Source organism: Fukomys damarensis, unplaced genomic scaffold (assembly GCF_012274545.1).
Source record: "Fukomys damarensis isolate Sample0158 unplaced genomic scaffold, DMR_v1.0_HiC HiC_scaffold_10, whole genome shotgun sequence".
In the NCBI taxonomy this organism is placed as follows: domain Eukaryota; kingdom Metazoa; phylum Chordata; class Mammalia; order Rodentia; family Bathyergidae; genus Fukomys; species Fukomys damarensis.
In genome coordinates this window covers 38,423,171-38,445,832 of record NW_022900922.1, presented here as the reverse complement: position 1 = coordinate 38,445,832, position 22,662 = coordinate 38,423,171, and the positions used below count along the sequence as shown (strand labels likewise).

Here is a 22,662-nt window from a genome sequence, read left to right as displayed (position 1 = left end):
CTCCTGTAATAATAGATGCTTTCTGTGCCACAGAAATTTCCTTGTGTAGTTGTCTGTCCTGGACACACAGAGACAGTCTCCAATTCTTCCGCACGGTCAGAGGACCTTCAGATCATCTTCAGGTCTCTGCTGCGGGCTCTGGGGCTGGGAATATGCACCACCAACACATTCTCTGTTCGTGCTTCGTCTTCACCGATATCCCTCAAGTGGATTCTAAGAGGTGAAAGAGGTGTTCTGAGGGTGGGTTAGTGCAATATTTCTAATGGGGGGAATCTTGGGACGAAACAATGGTACAGATGAAAAATGTGCAGTTTGAAATCATTCTGCTGCTGTACCTGTTCCTCCTTAGCACTTTATGTGAATATTATCCTCATTTTCTTAATATTTATAATAATAATAATAGCTGCATTATATTTAATGCTCCCGACGTGCCAAGCCCTGCTCCAGGCAACGACACATTGATCAACTCACTTGAACTTTTCTAACACACTGCAAAGCAATGTAAATACTCTTTCACATATAAGGAAATTGAAGAGGCCTCTAACTTTCCATGGCCTCTGTCAGCTCAGGATGATTGTCAGCTTTGTTATATTGGAATACAGACTTCTATATCTAGTCTCCATTAACATTTTGAAATATACAGCACAATAAAACTCACATATGTTTCGAGACTCACATATGTTTGATTTCCATTTCTTTCCTACCCTGGGCATTCTCGATTTCAATCGTCTGCCTGAGATTCTCTATTTTTTATCAATATCTATTCTAGAGTCACTAAATATGTCTTCATTCCATGCCTATAGTTAATAGAGACATTATTTCTGCTTTGATTTTTTTCTAGAACCTCATTCTCCTGCTCTGTGACTCCTGCTGCTACCATTTCAGAGTCCATGTGGGTGGTTTTCAAACTGTGTCACCTCCTGCCCCTCTCTGTTTGCCTTTGGTGAGCTGGAAAACTGGGGTTGCATCCTGGTTCTCATTTTCTATTGTATTGTTTAATTTCTGCATTGATACTGGTAAATTGCCTATGGTAGGTAGCTTGATAGCAACTACTGAGAATCCTCAAGAAATGATTACTTCTCAGAGGTACCTCCGTGCATATCTGGTTTTTGGGTTTTGAGTCTGTTGCAAGATCCTACCACTTCAATTTATTGGGAATGAGCCATTTTTGCCACTGTGGCCTAAGCCCTGGTTCTTTGGCCCTGGCCTATTATCTGGGGCTGTGACAGCCTTGCCCACCTAAATGAGCTTATAGTGAGGAAAAGAATGAGACAAGGCAAAGGTGTACTGCATAAAGGGGGGTCGGGGATGGTCAGAGCTGTTTCAAGGCTAAAACCATGAGGCTGCGGAATGACCACCATCTATTGATTACACAGCACTGCAGAGTCAAAATTTGCTTGGGAACAGTGTTTGAAACACTGATATGAGCTGGAATTTTATAAAGAGGAACAGTGATGTGGAAGGGAGGGTGTAAGCAGCTCCTAGAAACCTGGACCCAGAAGGAACTGCACATCACTGCAGTCCTCCTATTCAACACTGCACACTCCTTGTAATTAGTGTCAGGAAGTTTTTGGTTCCTCAGAGTATGGGGCAGCAGGGAGAGGGCAGAGCTGTGCCCTAGGACAGAAATGGAACAGAAGGAGCCTTTTCCCCTGGGTAGACTGGCACTCGTGACGCTGACAATCTTGACAGCAGTGGGAGTTGGGCAGGAGCCCTGGGACTCAGGAAGGATAAACAGGGCCTGGTGGTGCTGCTCTGCGGAACTCGTACCCGGAACTGGCTGTACAGGCTGCACGGGTAAGTGCCCCTGACTAAGGACTGAGGCTGCCTTGGGCTGCGGAGTGGAAGCCGGGGAGGCAGGTTGGTCGAGGCAGGCAGGGAGAGAGGGGAGAGCAGCTCCCACCTGATATGGAGAGGTAGGTGCCAGGACCCAGGTAGAAGATAGCCCATCTTTGACCAACTCACATCCAGAAACTCCATCTCACCAGTGTGCAGAGGAACTCTGCATAGCAGCAGGACTGGTGCAGGAGCCTGAAGCTGCTCTCTGTATAGCAGAGAGGGAGGAATGGGCTTTGGGGCCTCACTGACCTCTCAGCCTCACTGTGTGGGAGCGCTTAGTAGTCTTCACAATCTCCACACTGCCTGTGCTTCCTCTACACCAGTGAGGGTATTCTAAAGCTATGTTTCTTATCTCTAGTGTCCACCTGCCCTTTCATGCCTTCTTTATGATCACTGTTTTTATTCTGAATATTCCTTTCCCTAAGCACAAATCTAAGACACTATATTTATTTGGAACAGGGGTAAACAGACAGGAGGACACATGGTGGCTCTCACAACTCGTTCATTCACATCCACTGGTCACCTCTTAGCTCTGCACCCCCAGCTCCCTGCACACTCACGATGAGCCTCACAGCACACAAAGCTGCCCAGCATGCACACAAGAACCTGGAATCACACATGCCTAGCAAAATTGGCAAAGTTGGGAGGCTGGGGTCTGAGATTCACAGTGCCTGATCTTAATTTTTCAAGATGAATGGCATCTCTAAGTTATGCGGAATCTGGAACCCACCCACCACTTGTTACAGAAAGCTATGACTTGACCAGGTTCACACAAAGTATTTTTTCTATTTTTACAGGCCAAAGGGAAGAAGCTTATGGAGTCCTGTGAAAATATACACATAGAGCTCTCTCTCCAGCAGCTACAGCAGCTATCAGTGGGTGACTTCTCCAGTAAAGGTATGACACTCCTCACTCAGCAAGCAAAGGAATTTTTCCTGATCCATGATCTCTCATTTTACCTAAGAGAAAAGAGAGTAACAGTATAAAAATATCTGCAGTAATGAGCAGATAGATCAGTGGATAACATGGGAATGAAAACTCACACCAGTCTATAGTCAGTCACTTAAAGCATTTTCTGTCCCATTCATAGTATGGGTGGAAGTGTGGAAAGGCCCTGGAACTGAGCAGATGCTTACAGCTTGCTGAATGTGTCACCCACCATGCACTGATCTCCTCCAGACCAGCGGCCATGATATTGTTAAAGAATCAGACTTCCCCTGGGCCTCTGCAAGTGGCTTCTGGGCTCCGCTGTGTGACCATTTGCAGCTTCATAGCCCAAAGCCTCTTTACCCATTGACTCCCAGCCAGCATTGAGCCATCACCAGCAGGTGCTTGTGGGTGATGCCAACGCAGGCAGAGAGACAGCACAGGTGTTGTTCTCATGTTCCCTGGAGGAAGGAGCAGAAGGTAGACTGCAGTGCAGTGAGTTCAGGGAAAGTGGGGATAGGGTGCTAAACTGATTTGTGGGAGAAGGGAAGCAGCCAGCTGTTCAGAGTGGTGGAGGCCAGAAGGTCATCTGGGACATTGTGTGCATTTTTGCTGCACAGTAAGTGCCAGGGCTACATTTGTAGGGAGAAGTTGAAAATAATTCAGACAGAAGTTTGATAATGACAGGATCCAAAATGGGGAACACCAAATCAGACTGAGGCTGACATGGAAACTGTGTGTGACTTAAAGCAGAAAGACTTCCGTCCCAGAAGCTCATTCTGCCTGTGAAATGAAGGAGTTGTGGAGGAAAGGGGAAGCATTTATGCAGTGAGTTGGTTCCAGTGAGAGGCTTTGGGGTGGCTGCCCCACAGGGAGGTCACTGGGACAGGAAAGTGACCAATCGCACCAAGTGTAAAAGACAGGACGAGGAAGGTGCGTCTCTGCTGGGCACCATGGAGCAGATCCAGAGGTGGGAGCTGGTTTTCTCTCTAAGGGTGGACGTGATGTGGCAGACACAGAAATGAAGAGCTGTGTGATCCCAGCCTGATAGCTCCCACATGGAAGGGCAGAAACACAGCTTCCCTGGCTCAGTCCCACTGTGCAGGACGGCCTTTCCCCCTGCACCTGCAGGACAGCACTGGGGAAGAGGACTGGGAGCAGCACTGAGAAAACACGCAGCAGGGGAGATGCTGGGTGCAGAGAGGGCCCGCAGGAGGCCCAGAAGGGAGTTTACCTTCCAGTGCACCTTGCACTGCTTCCCTCTGTCTGCTCAGGCTGGACCTGGTGCGCTGTGACTGAGTGCACACTGTGGGCTGGGCGAGTGCCCTGTGCTGGTGCATCGGGCGGGTGCGGGGTAGTCGGGGCATCTCGGGTGGACTCTGATTGCCCCTCAGAAGGGTCCACACTGTGGGCCCTGAGGGTGTGGAAGGTCCTCACTACCAGCTCAGCAGTAGTGAAGGCAGACACAGGGCAAAGACTGAGATCAGACGCCTGCTAGGAAAAACTCAGGTGCATCATGCCCCTCAGAAATGGGTTTCATTCAGGTCTCCAAAGGAAAAGCCGTCCTAAACTATGCAATCTTTACTTCTTTGTGCTTTTCCACAGCCTTTTCTAACCTCATCTGTGATGTCATAAAATGACCTGGACTAGGACTTCCAGAGAATAATCTTCTCTTCTCTTCCTGGACCTGGTGCTTTAGGGAACACACTGGTACTCAACAGACGGCTGTACTGACCCACGGATGTGACCTCATGCACCTGGGTTTTCCGTGCAAACATTACTTCTTGCCCATGGCTGGGGGCATGGTCACAGCCGTGTCTTTCACACACTGCCTTGTGGTATTGCTGTCACACCTGTTTTATCTCGGAGGCCTGGTTACAGTCTTCCCTTCTGCACCCCCTGCCTCCTGGGTGTGGTCCAGGCCAGCGCATCAATCCAGGACCACACTGTGGAGAGAATCCAGACCACAGACTGCCTGGCATCTTCTCATTTGGATCTTCGCTTTTCTGACGCTCTCCAGCTTGCTCCACCTTGTCACAGCAGGCTGTGGTGTGGAAGCTCGGGGGCTGCAATGTACGTGGGTGTTGTTCCCTGCTCCTGTCCAGGTGCAGATGGTTTATTGTCTCTCTCCCGGCTCTTCCGAACACTCTCATCCAGAGTCTCGTGGGTTGGAGCAGAGAGCACATGGGCTTCTGTCCCTGTGAGCATCGCAAGCTTCTGCCCTATCTGCCCAGCTCCAGATTGGCAAGCAAATCCAGCCCGGAAATTGGAGCTGCACTTGATTCTCTCACTCAGCTGCCTGCTTCCTTTTCTTTGTTGCCCTTTCTTCCTTGACGTAGATGCTGTCTGCACTCCTAACTCCATAATGCTAAGTACTACAAGGCTTTTGCCCTGGTCAAACCTGTCTCAGCTGCTTCCTGCTCATCAGCAGCTGTGCACATGGCTCCCTGTTGGCACACTTCCAGGACGCTGGGAGAAGGTCCTCCTAGATTGACTCCTCTAGAAAGTAAAGGTGCATCATTAGTTACAGTTTAGCCCGGCACAAATTAGCAGTGTCACAAAGAGTGGGCCCCAGTATAGTCCTTGAGAAGCAAAACCAAGACACCCTGGGGGCATATTAGGGCAAGCGACTGTGAAAGCAAAGGAATCTAAGAGAGCATCACTGCCCCTCTCAGAGTGTGACAGTGCGGGACAAAGGGGGCAGTGGGCGCATTCAGGATAGTGCAGGTTGGGCTGAGTTGAACACAGGGTCCTGGAGCTCAGTGCAGCCAGCATAGCAGTCCTGGGTCTCTCGTGAGCTTCCTGTGTCCTTGCATCCCTGTGCTTTTATTAATGGATTGGAACCCATGTGGGAAGCTCGGCCTCAGTGTGGACACAGCACAGTATTTCAGACACAGGCATGAGCACCTGGCCAAGTGCTGCTGCAAAAATATTCTGCAAAATGCATACTTTGCGTCTCACATCAGTGGGGTTACTTTCATCATATTCATTTCTTTTTATAGAAGCCCACACCGAGGTAATAACCATCTGCTTCCTGAGCTTCAAGAATGCTGCAAAGATAATTTTTTAAGATTTTTTATCGTTCTTCTATATGTCATTTGTCCTCATGTTTGTCCCAATAGTGATCTACATCTCTTCTTAGTAGGGGGGAAAAAAAAAAGGAGAGAGCAGCCAGGAAGAAGAGAAATATATCTGTACAGAAAGCAAAACTGTGTCATAAGTTAGAACTAAACATTGTGCATATTTTTAGTGAACAATAGATATGATTTTTTCTAGCAGTACTTGTTACATAGCACCCCTGAGAAATGTTTCCTGGATGAATTTAATCTGGGATCTTTCCAGAAAAAAAAACAGGAAATGAACATTGCTGAGTGAGAATAACAAGTGTGCTTAGAGTGCATTCAACAGGTGGCGGCCATGCAGTTTTAAGAAGATGTAAAATTCTTAATGTATTAATATATCCAAATCTCCACAAGATGTTCCAAAATTTAAAAAGCAATCCTGGTGGACATATGCACATCAACAACTGCTTATAAAAAGAAGGAAGAATATGGATGACATTTTTCTCAAAATGAAAATATGTGTGTGATAGTTCATGCACTAAAATGGAGACAGCAGAGCTGGAGAGGAAAGTTTTGGGTTTGAGGAATATTTGACAGAATTACTTACTAGATAACTAAATTAATTTAAATTATAAAATCATGTCATAAATCATGACATATTTCAGATATTCAAACTACTGAAACAGAATAGTATGTACGTATTGCAAATGTACTGTAAAATATGAATGGATTAATTACTTCAAAAAATTTGCATAAGCAGAAAAAAGAAGAATTATAAAATGTAAATCTTGTATTTATAAAATGAATTAAATGTAAAGAGAAACATTTTTGAAAATTATGTAAAATGGCTTTGAACTTTGCTAAGAGAGTAATTATCTTCATTCTAAGTGGACTTGGCATCATACGGAACATCTTTGTTTTTATGAATTATATGTGCTTTATTAGAGACACTAAAAAGAAATTTATGCATCTTATTCTCATTCATTTGGTTTTCACAAATATCATCCTACTTCTTTCCAAAGGAATTCCAACAACAATAGCAACTTTTGGGTTAAGAAACTTCCTAGATGACAACACAGGCTGTAAGATTGTGGTTTATTTGGAGAGGATTTCCCGGGGCCTGTCCATCTGTACCAGCGCTCTCCTCACCGTGGTCCAGGCCAGCACCATCAGTCCCAGGCACTCCAGGTGGAGGAGGCTCGAGCCCAGGACTGTCTGGCATGTGCTTCCCCTGCTTCTCTCCTTTTGGGGGCTCAATTCCATGGTAAGCATCAATTTACTCTATATTGTCACAAGTACCTACAGGAACTCATCACACAGCAGTGAAAATGACAACTATTGTGATTTTCTACCCCAAAGTCCGAAAATTAACTGGATTTTCCTCAGTCTCCTGGCCCTGAGAGACACTGTGTTTCAGGGCATCATGGGTGGGGCCAGTGGCTACATGGTATTTCTTCTCCACAAGCACCATCAGCGGGTTCTCCACCTGCAGAGCTCCAGGTTTGTCTACAAAACTCCCCCTGAGATCAAAGCTGCTCAGAGTGTTCTCCTGCTGATGCTCTGTTTTCTTACCTTTTATTGGGCAGATTGTGTCACATCTTTGTATTTACATTTCTTCTCCAAGACTGACTCTGTAACAATAAATCTTCAGGAATTTCTGACCATTGGTTATGCAGTTCTCAGCCCTTTTGTGCTGATTCACAGGGACGGACACCTGGCTGAATGCTGGCATGCTCTGGCAGGTAGAAAGATGACAAACTAGAAATTGTCTGTTGCATTTATCTTTTGACAGGTGAAGAAGAATGAACTCTTCATTCTGTTTTGCTGTGTGTGAAACAGCATCTCATCAAAGTGCCTTAAATGTGTGAGGCTTTGTTGTCAGACAGTGGTCCTGGTGCCCTGCATTCCTGAGCTGACACAGCAATCTCAGAAAATTCAGTGCTGGATGTCATGGTTCCTGGCTGAAATCCCAGCCCTCTGGGAGCCTGAGACAGAAGTGTCTCGGGTTGGAGCCCGGCCTGCACAAGCAAGGGCCTCAGCAAGGCGCTGGCTAGAAAGGAAGAAATCGGTGTGGAGTGAATGCCTTGGGTTCACTCTGAATTACTAACACATATGCACACACTCACCCATGAGTCCTGCAGAAATCTTATGCTGCGCTCGGGAACCCACAAGAAGTGATTTCATTCTGATAGGGAAAGCTTTTATAAATAGTAAAAACTTATAAAGTGTTACAATGTAAAATGGCTTCTGCTGTCTCTAATAGCAGTTTGTTTTGCTCAGCACTAATAGTTACCAAAGGCACTAATTGTTGAATGAGGCCTTTGGTCTCACCCTGAGATAACAGGGCACATCAAGTTCTTGAGCCCCGAAGAGACTGGAGCCACATGATCATAAGAGTGTCTAGATGAAAGAACCTGTTGCTGAGATTTGCTCCCCTGAACCTGAACACCCCCTTCCTATGGATTAGAACAGATAACTAGACGAATCTTAAAGGTAACTCCCCAACTGCAAAGAACTGTTACGTCTGGGTTGAAAAGATTAACTATCATGTGACTGTGATTTGAACTATGAGAATGAAATGTAACCACCCAAATGAAGTCAACCCTATAAAAGGAGGAGTTGTAACCCAGTGCATCATCGATCCAGGCGTGGCTTATGTGTGATCGACCCTTATTGATGAGTAAATTTGTTATTTTACTTCCATTCTGCTGCCTCTCTGTGTGTCACTTACTGATTCCTTCCGTAACATTTGGTGCATTGGACAGGAAGGAAAGGGCTAACTGACATAGCCCATGTTTGGCCTTGACCAGTGGGAGTGGCTGTCCACCTCCTCAGAAGGGAAGAGGTGCCCCCGGGATTTCCTGGGTTCCCTTTCTAGGACGCGGAGGCCAGCTCACTGGCAGCAGATCACTTGAACCCAGAGCAGTGACAGCAGAAGGAAGGTGAGTGAGAGAAATTGTCTGTCTGAATGATGAGATCCCCTGGGTTGCTCCCTAGTTTGTCTTGCTTTGCTTTGGTTCTTAATTGAATGTTTGGGTAGATTACAGTTTGGAGGCCTGACTACCCTCCTTTCTCTGCCATTTACAAGGTTTTATATCCTCAATTTGGGCAAAATATAAAGTGTTGGCCTAATCACCCCCCACTCCTTGCCATTTGTGAGAGTTTTGTTTGTATACTCTCAATTTGTTAATGTATTGTTCTTTGTTAGGGGCCCCAGGGAGGGAATGTGTTAACTTCTTGTGTGACTGTGTATGTAAAAGAGACTCAGGAGAGTGAGTGGGATGAGCTATGAAAGGCATCGGTAGTCTCATCTGTGCACCAAGACAAAGGGAGAGGCACTTGTGCTTATAGAGCCCTCCCAGAGTTGTGGAGTTTGTGTGGGTCAATACTGAGAGTCTGTGGTTATGCTTAGAAAGGACAAAATAGAGACTATTGTGATGAGAAGTTCTCCATAGTCTGAGTAGACCAGAAAGAGCTGGGAACACACAGGCAGGCTGACGAGCAAATGGGACTTTTCTCCAAAACGGAACCCCACCCTTTGTTTGTCTTTTGTCACTGGACAAGGAAATAGCTAGTGGTCATGGGAAATGCTAATACTAAACCAACTGCTCTTAATTGCATGATTCAGAATTCTGATAAAGGTTTTGTGTGGGACTATGGGATAAAACTACAACCAAAGATGCTTAAGAAACTTTGTAAGTAAAAGTGGCCTCAGTTAAGCCAGACATGGCCACTAGAAAAAAACTATCTCCCTTTGTTTTTAACTGAGACGTTGACAGCTTGGAGCCTTGTACTCTCTGTTTTGGAGCCTGAACAACCCAGCCTAGGAACTGCTCAAGCTTCTGCTCTGAGGCAATCAGCTGCTGATGAGAACTATTTAATTTTGGTCTTAGAACAATTGCTTGCCAAATCTCCTGTTTTTCACACAGTGAACTTGCCTCTCTCAGAAAATGTGACATCGTTGAGGGCAAATCCCATTACTTTCCCTTTGGAGGAGGTCAAGCTGCTTCCCCCTCTGCTTGAGTAGCTAAGATCTCACGTGTGGAGGAGGTGGCAACAAAAACATAATTGCTTGGCTTTACTGCACCAGAGGGTGCAAATGGGAAACCATGGTCGGGCTCAAAAAAATGAAACAGGGCTTGCACTTAGATTAGGAAGAACTAAAATGAGAAAATAAATCTTTGATGGATTAAAAACCAGTAGGAAAACCCTGAAAAACATACAACAAAATTAGAGAAAAAATGGTGCAAGCCAGAGAAACTGCAACTGTTTTACCAGGCATCGGAGATTTTACAAGAAAAATCAAGTTACAAATTGTAACTATTTGATAAATATATTTTGTTTCAATTTGAATTAGGTTTAATTGTGCTTAAAACACTTCTTATACATTGCAAATTCTTGAATTGCAATTACAGGGTTAACTTGCTTTTTTCTATACTTTGTTGTTAAAAAAATTCAAGGTTAATACTGTTCTATTGGCAGCCAATCAAATTTTAAGATGCAACAATCTGAGAACAGAAAAAAAAGGACACTTTAAGATTTTAACAGCTGAAGTTTGTTATAGAAGGTTAATAGTAAATGAGATAAATAGAATATTAGGAAACTATAAGTAAAAGAGATATAATTTTAGCTGGGGGGTGGTGGTGCATGCCTGTAATCCCAGCCTCAGGAAGCAGAGGCAGGAGGATCCCTGTGAGTTCAAGACCAGCCTGAGCTACATAGTGAGCTCCGGGTCAGTCTCAACTACATAGTGAGACCCTGTCTCAAACTCCCCCCGCCCCCCAAAAAAGAGAGAGAGATACACTTTTGACATAAAAGGTTTTTGTATGTTTGTCTTGTTAGAAAGAGGTAAAAAGGATTTACAAGACCAGAAGGCCTAAATATATAAAAAAGGTATGCAGAAACATTTTTACAAGAAAATGTGTATGTTTGCTTGTTGGTTTCAAGTTTGTTATAAAAGATTTACATTTACAGTCATAAAGAGCTTTCATTCCTTTTGATTCTATTTCTACAAGAGATCTTGGTTAATTGCCCTGCAAAAGTTTTGACTAGTTGTAACTAAAAGAAATTTTATAATTCAATGCATTTGAGTGCACTCTAGTTTCATCAATTGTCTTATATGTTTGGCTGTGTCTGTCTAGTTGTTTGAAAAGTGTTTGTCCAATTATATTTTTTGATTGAAATGATGTCAAGGATACAAATAATTTGTTAATTTCTACAACCTGGTTTTATAAGTTAAAATTTTGTCAAGATGATTAAATATAAACTCTTAGGTCTGGATAGACTCCTGCTAATGAAAAAGAACAGTTTCTCAGAAAAATTTATTCTTGTCTTTATTCACTAATGTGAGCCCCAATAGTTTTCATAGCCTTCTGAAAAGATATACCTCCAATAAACATCGCTAAATATGTTGTTATAAAATGTTTATATTGGTTATCATCAAAGGATTAGATTCTAAATATATTATTATGATATGTTTGTAATGGTCATTTTCAAAATATGCTATGTTCTGTGGGAAAACAAAGAGTTATTAAGAGGTTTTATTGAAAATGTGCTCTTGATATCAAATTAGACTAAAGGGCATAAAGTTTCATACATATTATTATGATTATTATTGTTAATTTTCTGATGTACTAAATAAATAGAAACTTCACAGGGTATTAAGAAACTATTGATGCCGCTTCAAGAGGCAGAATATCAAGTTTCATGGAAAAGGCTCAAATTTGTGTACAGCAAGTCAGATAGTTAGGATTCCAAGTTTCCAAAGGAATATGCTGCTTGGAAGATAAAAGGACGAAAGCAGCTGAGAGCATTTTTGGGTGGCATCAGGTTTTTATAGGATCTGGATTCCACTGCTTGCAGAAAGGACTGAAACTATCCCTCTCTGCTGCCCCTGTGTTGGAAATCCCAAATGACCCAGCCTTTTAATAAAAAAATCATACTGATTTACGGGTGCTCACTTTAGGGGTGCTGAGATGATTTAGCTAAGCTTCTCTTAACCAAACTTCTCAAACTGACACAGTCAACCATCACAGAGGCCAAAGGTCCCCAAGTGATATCTTTCCTCATGTCAGAACCTTTAGAGGGTCCAGGTGTCACATGGCAAGAAACCTGTGGGGTGAATGCCTCTGAATGGCCAGCTCCTATTTCTCTATTTATTATAAAGCTCCCAGGATCCAGCCTTGGTAACTGATCTTATAACTCCAAGGGTGGGGCCTGGTGGTTTCTGGAGGCTGAGGCAGAATGATGGAAAATTCAAGCACAGCCTGAACAATTTAGTGAATACTGTAGGTGAGACTATAATTGAACAGCTGGATGATAAAAAGTGACTCACTAGCTAAACATCACCAGCTTCAGAGTTACCTCCCTGTCCTTCAGGAGTTGGATTCCAGGTTCTTCTTGTCTTGAACAAAGTATTAACAATATGAGCAAAAAACAATAGTAAAATTTATTCAATAAAGTAGAAGTGAAGAATAGGAAGAAACTGGCTCTTCAGAGTGAGCTTGGGCAGAGTAAATAGAAAAATAGGGTGAGTGCAAGGATAAAAGTAAATGTTACAGGGCTGGGAATTTAGCTCAGTGGTTCCACCACCTGCTTTGCAAGTGGAAGGTCCAGAGTTCAATCCCTGACACAAAAATAAAAAAGGTACATGCCACATCAGGGAAGCACTGAGTGGGCTACTGTGGAGAGTCATGATAGCCTACCTTGCTGTGTTTTTTTTTTAATTGAATTTATTGGTACAATCTAGGTATACAGTACAGTTACATTCATCATTGGGATTCTGTACCTTTACATAATAGGTCTTGATTCTCATTTTTCCCCTTTACCTTGTTTTTCGTAACAGCTGTTCAGCTTGTTTACACTCCCACCTACAATGTGTGAGGGTTTTCTTTTCACCACATCTTCAGAAAACTCATTGTCTTTTATCTTCCGGATGTTATGCATTCTTTTTGTAGTGAGGTGATATCTCACTTGTTTTTCATTTTCATTTCACTTATGATAGTAATTTTGAGCATTTGTATATCTTTTCTAGATAACTGTACATATAGCAGAATGTATAGCACAAGGTCCTGAGTTTGATCCCCAGTATGAAAAAAAAATTAATGCTGAATATTTGTTCGTGTGCCTATCCATTTTATATATGCCTTATTTGTGGTATTAGATGTGTTCCAGGCTCATAGTTTGCAAATATTTCTCTGATTTCATGGGCTGCCTTGAATTTCATTGATTTTCTTTTTTTTTCTTCTTATTGAGTTTATTGGTACATTTTAGGTATACAGTACAGTTACATTCATTATTGGGATCCTGTACCCTTACATGACAGGTCTTGGCTCTCATTTTTTCCCCTTGTCCCCTGCCCTTCCTTCACTCCCTCCTCCCCTCCCCACTTACAAACCTTCATTTCCATTTTTTCATTTTTCTCATATTTTTTTATTTTCCCTTATTACCTTTCCCCTACAGTTCCTGCATCTGTTTCTTAACTACCTTTAGCTCATCCATGCTTATGCCAAATGCACATATTTTGAGGTGGTGTACTCTGGTCTCTGGAACATTTGCTGGATCAATAAAAATCTTCCCTGAAAAGACTTCCCTACCTCCTTCCTCCCACTATTTCATATAATGTATTTATAATCATATATGGAACAGTTTTGCTCTGCCAGTATTGGAGGTACTTATGAGACTTAATAAATCACATGATAAGATACAGCACAATTAAATGCATTTAAAAATGGGGAATTCCTTTATTGTTACAATATAGAAAAATATTTGAGGCAATACATTTTATATAAGTACTTTAAAATATTTTCATATGTGCATAAAATATACACACATAGCAATATAAAGTAATTGTATTAATCAAAAAATTAGAACCAGTTTTTTTTATTTATGTATAGGTTCTAAGAAGTCTATATATCATATATTTCATCATATTGTAATATGAATATAAATATGAACACAACTCATGTAATTTATAGAAGCAATATTCTGAACCCTAACCACACGGTTTCAATAAAACCTAAAATTAATTTATAAATATTTAACTTTCTTTATAGATTTTAACCTTATTTATGTTTATTTATTATGATTGTATGCTTGCAACTGAAATCCACTGCAAAAGTTTTCTACTAAGTTTTAGATTTAGTTACCCATATTTTCATTTTGATTTGCTATGGATGTGGAAGATATTTAGTTTGGTATTGCCCTACTTGATGATTTTTTCCATATTTTTCTGCTTTGAGGTAATAACTGAAAACCCATTGAAAATCTCAAGGCAAAGGAGTGTTTCCTGTATTGTACTTGAGGTGTTCTCCAATTCTAGGCTTAACATTTAAATCTTTAATCCATTTTGACCTGGGTATTGTGTACAATATAAGAAAAGTACCCAATTTTATCTTCTTGGATGTCAGTACCCATTTTCCTTATTCTGTCTAAGGAAGAAATTCATGGGAATACCTTGGCATCCTGTAGAAAACCTGTTACACCTTTCTCATGAGTTAAAGAGTGAATCACGAACTGCTACCATTTGCTGAGATACCTAAGTACAACAGGGATCATTTAGGCCAAGCACATGTGCCACATGCTGACACCACCCTCCAAGGGCCAGATGGCCAACACTCCAACTATAGGGGAGAATATGAACTGTGAGACTCAGAAATCTTTGGCATTGACTAGTAAATCATGCCATCTGTAGAAATGGAGTAGCTGAGGATGCCAGTATCTTCCACAACTAAAACCTTCTAACTAGGACAGTGCTCTAATTGCAAACGTATGTTTTGTCTATTCTTCCTAATCTAGAATGTTTTGTCTTGTCCTTTATGAACATTGTTTACATTCATTTCCATAGAAACTACACGTAGCTCGCCTTTACCCCAATTGATTGCCAATAAACTCAGTGCCTGGAACTGGGGAGGGCCTTTGTCAGTTGCACCAGCATTGGTTGTCCTGGCCCCGGCTTTCTCTCCTAGTTCTGTCTCTTAGTGCATTCTTTTCCTCAGGACTGCGTTGTATACTGGGCAGGGTACTGGAACCTGACTGCAGGGGTCTCTGGTTCTCCTCTCTCTGTCTCTCTCTCTCTCTCTCTCTCTCTCTGTACCTCTCTCCCCTCCCTCCTTCCCTTTATTCTCCCTCCCTTCCTTTCTCATTCTTCCTTCTCTTCTTCTTTCTCTTTCTTTATCTTTCCTCCCATCCTTCCATCTTTTCCCTTCTTCCCCTCCCCTCCTCCTTCTTACCCACCCGCTTTCTTGACAATGGATTGAATCCAGGTTATTTCCACTGAGCTCTAGCTCCAGCCCTATTTTACTTTTCAAGACAGGCTACCACTATGTTGCCATTTTGCCTAGGCTAAATTTAAACTGTCTCTCCTCCTGCCTTAGCCACACAGAGTGCTGGGATTATAGGTGTGCACCACCACACTCAGTTTCAATATTTCTAAGGTAGGATTGGGGATTTCACTCGGTGGTTCCACCACCTGTCTTGCAAGCAGGAGGTCCTGAGTTTGATCCTCAATACAAAAAAAATATATTTCTAATGTGAGATCCACAATTAGAAATCATTGCCTTTCTGGTGATTGCATATAATATTTTGTCTCTGTTATCATTTTTAGCATCTTGGTTATGACTATATTAGATATGAAATTTTCCAAGGTGATTCCACAGAGGATCTTCAGGGATTTTTAAAATTAGAGGTTAATCACTTTGAACAAATTTGAAGAGTGTAGGCATCTTTAAGTAAATTTGGTACAGAGTTCATCTTATTTATTGGTAAAAATCTATATAGTTACACATCTAAGCTAGTTCATGTGCTCCCAGGCAATCTGTGTATACAAACGATCAATGTTCATGGGTTCCGTTTCCCATCTCCTACTCCTTTGAGTTTCTAAAATTTTTATTTTGTGCTTCTCTATTTTTAAGGATATTCTGCTCCTGATTCTAGATATGATTAAATTTTCTCAATACAACTGTGAATTTTAGAGGGAAACATATATAATGTCATTTATTTGGAGAAGATGAACTCTAGGTGAACCGTAACTATTTTTGCCAGTGGCCATAAAACATTTCCTTATTCACCCAGATACTTTCCATTTATGATGCTCAATCATCTCTCCAGGCTACAGCTTTCCAGTGGCCCTCCTAACTGCATTTCCAGGATTGACATTTCTACCTTGGAACCACTAACCACTAACCTTTTCAGGAATTGCTTCTTTTGTTTTGTTTTCCACACTAGACATTAGGAAAAGACTGTTACAGGAAAGCAAAGAAACTAAAATAAATTGTTTACTACAGTTGTATGGAAAAGATAAACTGCTAAAAATATTAGAGTGTGACATAATAACATTAATTATTTGCTTAAAATCTGCCTGGACATGCTGCAAGCCATCATGAATAAATAGCAACCAGCCTGATTTACTAGAAAAGTAAAGCATCCCAACATGTAAAAGGCCTGAAGGGAAACAGAAGAGGGTTTCTTAATAATGCAGTGGGAATCTCTCTATTTCCATTTTAATATTTGCTACTGTGAATATGAGGTCATTAAAATAGTATGAAGAAATTGTAAAAATGGCTTGATAGAAAATCTTTTTCCAATTGAAGAAAAATAAAAAGGAAATTCTCAATACAAAATAAGAATTGATTTTAGATACCATAAAATTCTTAATAAACGTCTTGAAAGAAGTCATGCTTGACATTGTTTCATTAATTTATTTAAGAATGCATTGAAATGATTTCAACTCAGCAAATCTAGAAAAAACAAAGAAAATTCTAATTACTAAGTCTTTATATACTTTCACTGTAAGCCAATCTTTTAGTTACTTCACATTTTCAAAGTTTCACAAAGTAATCACAATAAAATTAAATATCATGTCATATTCTATTTTAAATATCAGTATTTGCACCATTTGATACAAATTATAGATAGAACCTAGATGACACATGCCTAGCAATGCAGTTCACACTTGGCACTCCTTTTACACTTGCAGTAGAAATCCCTCTCATTACAGATTTCCATGGAATTTTTTAAGTAACAAGCGAAATGTCCTTTGTACTGTATATTTTTGTTTCTTTTGAAAATAATACAACAATCTATATTTTTCACTCTATGTGTCTTACATGAACAGGTATATAGACAAGATCCTGTCCTTGAAGAAATGTTTGGTCCAATGTGTAAATATGGAAATACATTTGATATAATTTCCAAAATTGTATTTTCATTTATGAGTGGTATAATTCATTTATTTTAAAATTACACCTGTGAACATACATTGATTATACAAATTAATGTGTCACTGTGATATTTCCAAACCCAAGACATCATGCTTTGATCACACCCATCTTGCCTCCTTCTTTGAGCCAGGAGTGTTGGAAGAGGAAGAGCTGACTCACAGATTTCATGTGAGCCATTTCTGTAGGGCTGCAGCCTGTGCAGTGAGAAGATAGCTGAGTACTCTTCTGTAACTTCTGCATCAGCTCAGAACTGCTACTAATATTTTTGAACGAGAATATAATTGGACATTTTTCATCTATTCCCAACTGATTTTTTATTACCTACAGCACAATAAAACTGGCTAGTTACTTCAAACTTACCTAAGGGAAGGATCAAGAAATGGACACATTTTCAGTGCCTGCTGTCTCCTATAGAGCTCGCCAGCATTCAGCCAGGTGTGCATCTCTGTGAATCAGCACAAATGGGCAGACAATTGCATAACCAAGGGTCATGAAATTTCGAATATTCAATAAAATGAAATTATTCTCCAGGAAAAAATTAATAAATATAGAAAAAACACAATCTGTCCAATAAAAGAAAAGAAAACAAAGCATCAGAAGAAGAATACTTCGAGCCGCTTTGATCTCAGGGGGAAGTTTGTAGAGAGACTTGGAGATCTGTAGGCGGAGAACACGCTGGTGGTGTCTGTGGAGAAGAAACACCATGTAGCCACTGGCTGTGCCCATGATGCCCAGAAACATTACAGCTCGTATGATCATGACAGTGAAAAATGTCCATTTTATTTTCTGGTTTTCTGGACGAAAATGACAAGCTTTATGGTTCCTACTGTCTTTTGATGTGTTCATGGTTGTACTTGTGATAGAAAAGAGTAAGTTCATGCCTATTGAGGAATTAAGAACCCAAAAGAAAAGACACAAGTGAAGGATGTGCCATGGAGACCTGAACTTGAGCTTCCTCCATCTGGAGTGTGCGGGACTGATGGTGACGGCCTGGACCACCGTGAGGAGAGCACTGGTGCACATGGTCAGGCTCGGGGCCACCCTCTCCAGATAAGCCACAATCTTGCAGCCTGTGTCATCTAGGAAGTTTCTCACACCAAAAGGCGCTATTATACTTGGCATTCCCTTGGAAAGAAGAGTTATGGTATTTGTAATAGCCAGATGGAGGAGAATAAGATGTATGGATTTTTTTCTCATTGCCTGCAAATAGGAGCACGTAACTCACAAAAACAGAGATGTTCCCCATAGTGCCAAGGCCAGTTAGAAAGGCAAAGATTGTTCCCTTGATAAAGTTAGATAACATTTCTTTTTTCATAGGTGAAAAAATTGATTCAGCACATACCTTTTGAAGAAAGCATCACTAATGAAAACACACATATCTGTAAAACATACTTTGTGTCAGCAGTTTTCTGGAGTGTAAGAGACAATCATGCTGTGTAATGATGCAGAGTTTTATCAAAATGACTTTATGCCATTTCCTGTGGCACTCCTGTAGGGAATTCTAAGTGCTTTCAAATGCTAGTTTGAGAGACCCTATTCAAAACTGTAAATTAAAATCCCAGATTTTCTTTACCTACAAACTAGTAAAAGTAATCTACTTGTTAAAATCCTTATATACTCTATCTATGTTCAACAGAAATATTGCTGAGTTGCTTGTGAAATCCTCCAAACCAGAATTCCTTCCTATGCTGGCATTTAATTTTATCAGATTCCCTTCAATCAATTTCAAAAGAGCATCAATGGTATGGAATGATGTCACTCAAATAGTGTCATCATAATACTTGACACCTGTTATGTGACTGGGAGAAACCATGCTTTTGCTAACTTTGTAGCCTGATTTCTGTCTCTTTTTTTCCCCAGTCAGCAGAACAGTAGGGCTGGTTTGGTCTTTTTCAGCTGAAGCTCTCTCTCTCTGTGTGTGTGTGTGTGTGTGTGTGTGTGTGTGTGTGTAGTGTGTGTGTCTGTGTGTCAGACTTGGAAAGGATTTTACTCTTTCACAATTAGGAACTCCAATATCAGTGTTTCACAGACAAATTTATGTCAGAGTATATACTCTACTTCCTACAGAACACTAAAGAGATTGTACAGCTCTGTAGCAAAGGCCTCTGAGAAACTAAAGTACACAAAAGTAGGCTTGATCCAAATTTGGCTTTAGCTGGTACCACGAATGTGGGATACCAGTTAATGTTTTCACCTTGCCTGACAAGTTGAAAGCCATTTGCTACACCAAAGCAGCATAGAAACAGGACACTCTGCGAACTACCCAGAGCATAATGAAATATGCTACAAGATTGGCCTCACTCAGCAGAGCTGCCTAAAAAGTCTAGAATAAGAACTGATCAAGTGTTCAGTCAGAGATTGGAATTTGCAGTCTAAAATGTGATCATGATATTTGAAGTCATCTTAAAATAAGTTGTGTAATTTTAAAAATTATTTGATTTTCTTTATTTAATGCTTAGATGTGTCCAGGCCCAACCTAGAGTAATTTTCAGATGGCTGTTAATTTGGTTGTCCAAATACTTAAAAATTGTTCTGTTTGTTTTCATAACTCATTATTCCACTTGACATCAATATACATAATGTTTATTCTTCCCTTTTAATTATTGATAATTATGAAAATAATAATTAAAATATATTTTTCATGCTTCAAAAAAAAAAGTTATTGCGATCAATACATCTCAACATCCTGAAGGGGTTTTCGATGTTTTCCTGTTTGTTTTTTACTGTATGTTTAGTCTAAGGCTTTCATCTGCTCTCTCTTCCTTTCCTCAACTCCAAAGCTCTGAATCATGCTAGAGACCAGATGTGAGACATTCGGTGACATCGTTTTCTCTCTCACAGGGTAAAAATGTCAGAGGAGAAAGAAGTGAATTTTCATCTAGCATGACTTGGTAAATTTTTTTATATACTTTTTTGTCTTTGTTAAATTTATTGGTACATTTTAGGTATACAGTACAATTACATTCATTATAGGGATCTTGTACCTTTACATGACTTATCTTGGTTCTTACTTTTCCCCATTCCCCAGCCATCCCTTCACTTCTTCCACCCTCCCCAGTTTAAAAGACATTGTTTCCATTTTTTTCCTTTTCACTTACTATTTTTAAAGACAAGGATTGCATGCAGATAGATATATGATGTCTCATCTGGTTGCAATAACTTGTGATTTAGAAAGATGAGATCATTCATCTCAGGCTGAATTTTTTAAGTAAATTACTAAAATTAATGCTCTTTGCTTAATAGAATGAGGACAAAATTAATGTCAGTTATTTCATGTTATTGAAACTCTGCCTAGGAACTCCGCGGTGAGAATTCCCTAAAGAGCAACTGTACTTTTTATTCTTAATAATTGTTAATAGTTCTCCTACTGAACATATGTATAATAAACTAAGTTGCTCGCACATACATAAGTATTAGCATAAGGAGGCTTTTGTGTCTGCGTGTAGAGATTAAGTTAAACAGCAATGCATTAGTGGAGTACACTGCAGTGAAAAATCACACAGTTTGTCCGTACTGAAGTATAGAAATGAACCAAAAATGAAACATTCACATTTTATAATAGGTACATTTTATATAGGTACTCACATTCACATTTTATATAGGTACTCACAGAGTCCTAGTGCAAGGGAAATCTGAGGAAAAAGAAAACAGAGTATTCCACAGAAACCTGAAGGCATCTGCATCATTCTGATTATTCAAGGCCAGTAAGGAGGGAACTTTATGCGAACGCCCACCCAGGGCTCTCCCATGCCTCAGACCATGGACACAGGCACAGAGAGGGCTTGGTGTGTCAGAATAATGACTCATGGTATTGCTGACCTTTTTCTTTTATCTGAGGTGCTTGCATTATAAAGATCTCTGGAAAAAACAAGGGCCCTTAGGCTCACAGACCTTCTGAACAACTTCTTACCTTGTCAAATATAGGTAAGTTTTAGGTTTCTGAGAGAACATCTGAAGACAGCTTGGTGCAAGTAAATGCGCCTGTGAAATCTACTCACCTTGGAAAGTGTGCTGTGTTCAACTCCACGGTGAGTCTCCCTGCAAGGTGAGGCTCCCCAGTCACATTTATATGTTCAAGGCTTGATGAGCTCTTGGCTACCACAAATCCTCTACAGGAGTTTAATTTTCTATATTGTCACCCTGTCAGGGAGAAGGAAAACCTCTGCAGAACCCCGGTGTACAATTTTCCCTCTGCCCCTACAATTACTGTGTTAGTTTGACTCAGAAGTTGCCTTGGGCTCAGTTGGGCTTTAATTATTCTGAGAAGACTGCACAGTGAGACAGCAAACAGCCAGCCATGTTACTGTATCTAGGGTTCCCTGCTTTTCAGATCCTTCCTTCAATTCCTAAAGTTCCAAAGCATGATTCAGAATGGGGAGCAGTTTCTTAAACACAGAATAAATCTCTCTTCTTTCCTCCACAAGGCATGGACCAGTGATGATTGTTTGGCTTTCTGAGCTCTTCCCGACCATGCACACAGGCAGGATCAAAGCCATCTTGCTCTATCAGTCTATGAACTTGACCGATTATGGCCTTTGTCATAAGCTGGAATTTTCCACCTCCGTTAACATTCCATGTGAAGTGACTCCTGCTTTCAGTCGACCAGTCCTGGCATCTGCACTGCAGAGGAGCCCCTACCTCATCCTCACTGAAATTGTTGCTCCATAAATGAAAGAAGAGCCCTTGGAGACAAGTGCATTTTCATCTCCAATTTTGAACAAGGAAATCAAAGCAGAGTTACATGAGTACGTTGTCAAGACATACACAAAGCTAAATAAAAATACGAGTATGAAATATTTTTCTGGGACCAAAAAATGGCACTTGGCTTTTCTTCACTTTTTGTGCATTTTTTGTAGAAAATGGGCATTTTGTATTTCTTTCCTTGCCCCTTTATCTCAAAAATCTTTCCAAATCTTTAGAAATCTTTCCAAAGGTAAATTATGCTTTTGCAGTTTTACACTCCAGGAAGCTTTCTCAAGGCTCTGGAGCCATTCTTAGACTTGTGCTCATCCAGGAACACCATTCCCTATTTTCAGGTTTCCACAGTAATGATGTAGTTTTGGTTCGCCCTGTGCCTTCTTCCATTCTTCTCTTACTGTGTTAGGAGAACTCACTTTATTTACTTTTTGATACATATACTTATTTTGATATATATCACATCTTCTTTACCCACCCATGAATCAATGGGCACCTAGGCTCTTTCCATAGCCCGGTTATTACGAACTGCCCCACAGTAATCACTGGAGTCCGGGATCTGAGTGGAGTTCTGACTAGCTCTTCCAGAAGCACCTGAGAAGGGTGTAACGGAGCAAATGGGAGCTCTATACTGAATTCCGCAGCAGCTCTTCTCACTCACATTCCCACCTACAGAATGTGAGAGTTCCTTTCTTCAGGCATCCTAACCACCGTTTGTTGTTTATTCTTGACAGTATCCATGCTGACGAGTGCGACATGGAAGCTCAATGAAGCTTGAAATTGCCTTTCCTACCGCTAAAGATATTGAATATTTTTCATATACTTATTGGTCATTTGTATTTCTTTTTGAGAACTGTCTATTTAGTTTTGCTTATTTATTATTTTGGGAGTGTTTTTGTTTTGTTTTTGAGCTCCTTGTA

At 40.8% G+C, this 22,662-nt stretch overlaps 2 protein-coding genes across 2 annotated transcripts; one reads left to right on the top strand and one right to left on the bottom strand.

Moving 5' to 3' along the window:
• The first annotated feature begins 6,672 nt into the window (after nt 1-6,672).
• On the top strand, nt 6,673-7,582 carry LOC104861557 (vomeronasal type-1 receptor 3-like). Its single transcript, XM_010623045.2, is given in 2 exon segments — nt 6,673-7,539; nt 7,541-7,582. Coding segments are annotated over 2 exon segments (909 nt in total).
• Nucleotides 7,583-17,455: 9,873 nt separating this feature from the next.
• On the bottom strand, nt 17,456-18,368 carry LOC104861558 (vomeronasal type-1 receptor 4-like). Its single transcript, XM_010623046.2, is given in 2 exon segments — nt 17,456-18,238; nt 18,240-18,368. Coding segments are annotated over 2 exon segments (906 nt in total). The 5' UTR covers nt 18,363-18,368.
• Nucleotides 18,369-22,662: the final 4,294 nt, after the last annotated feature.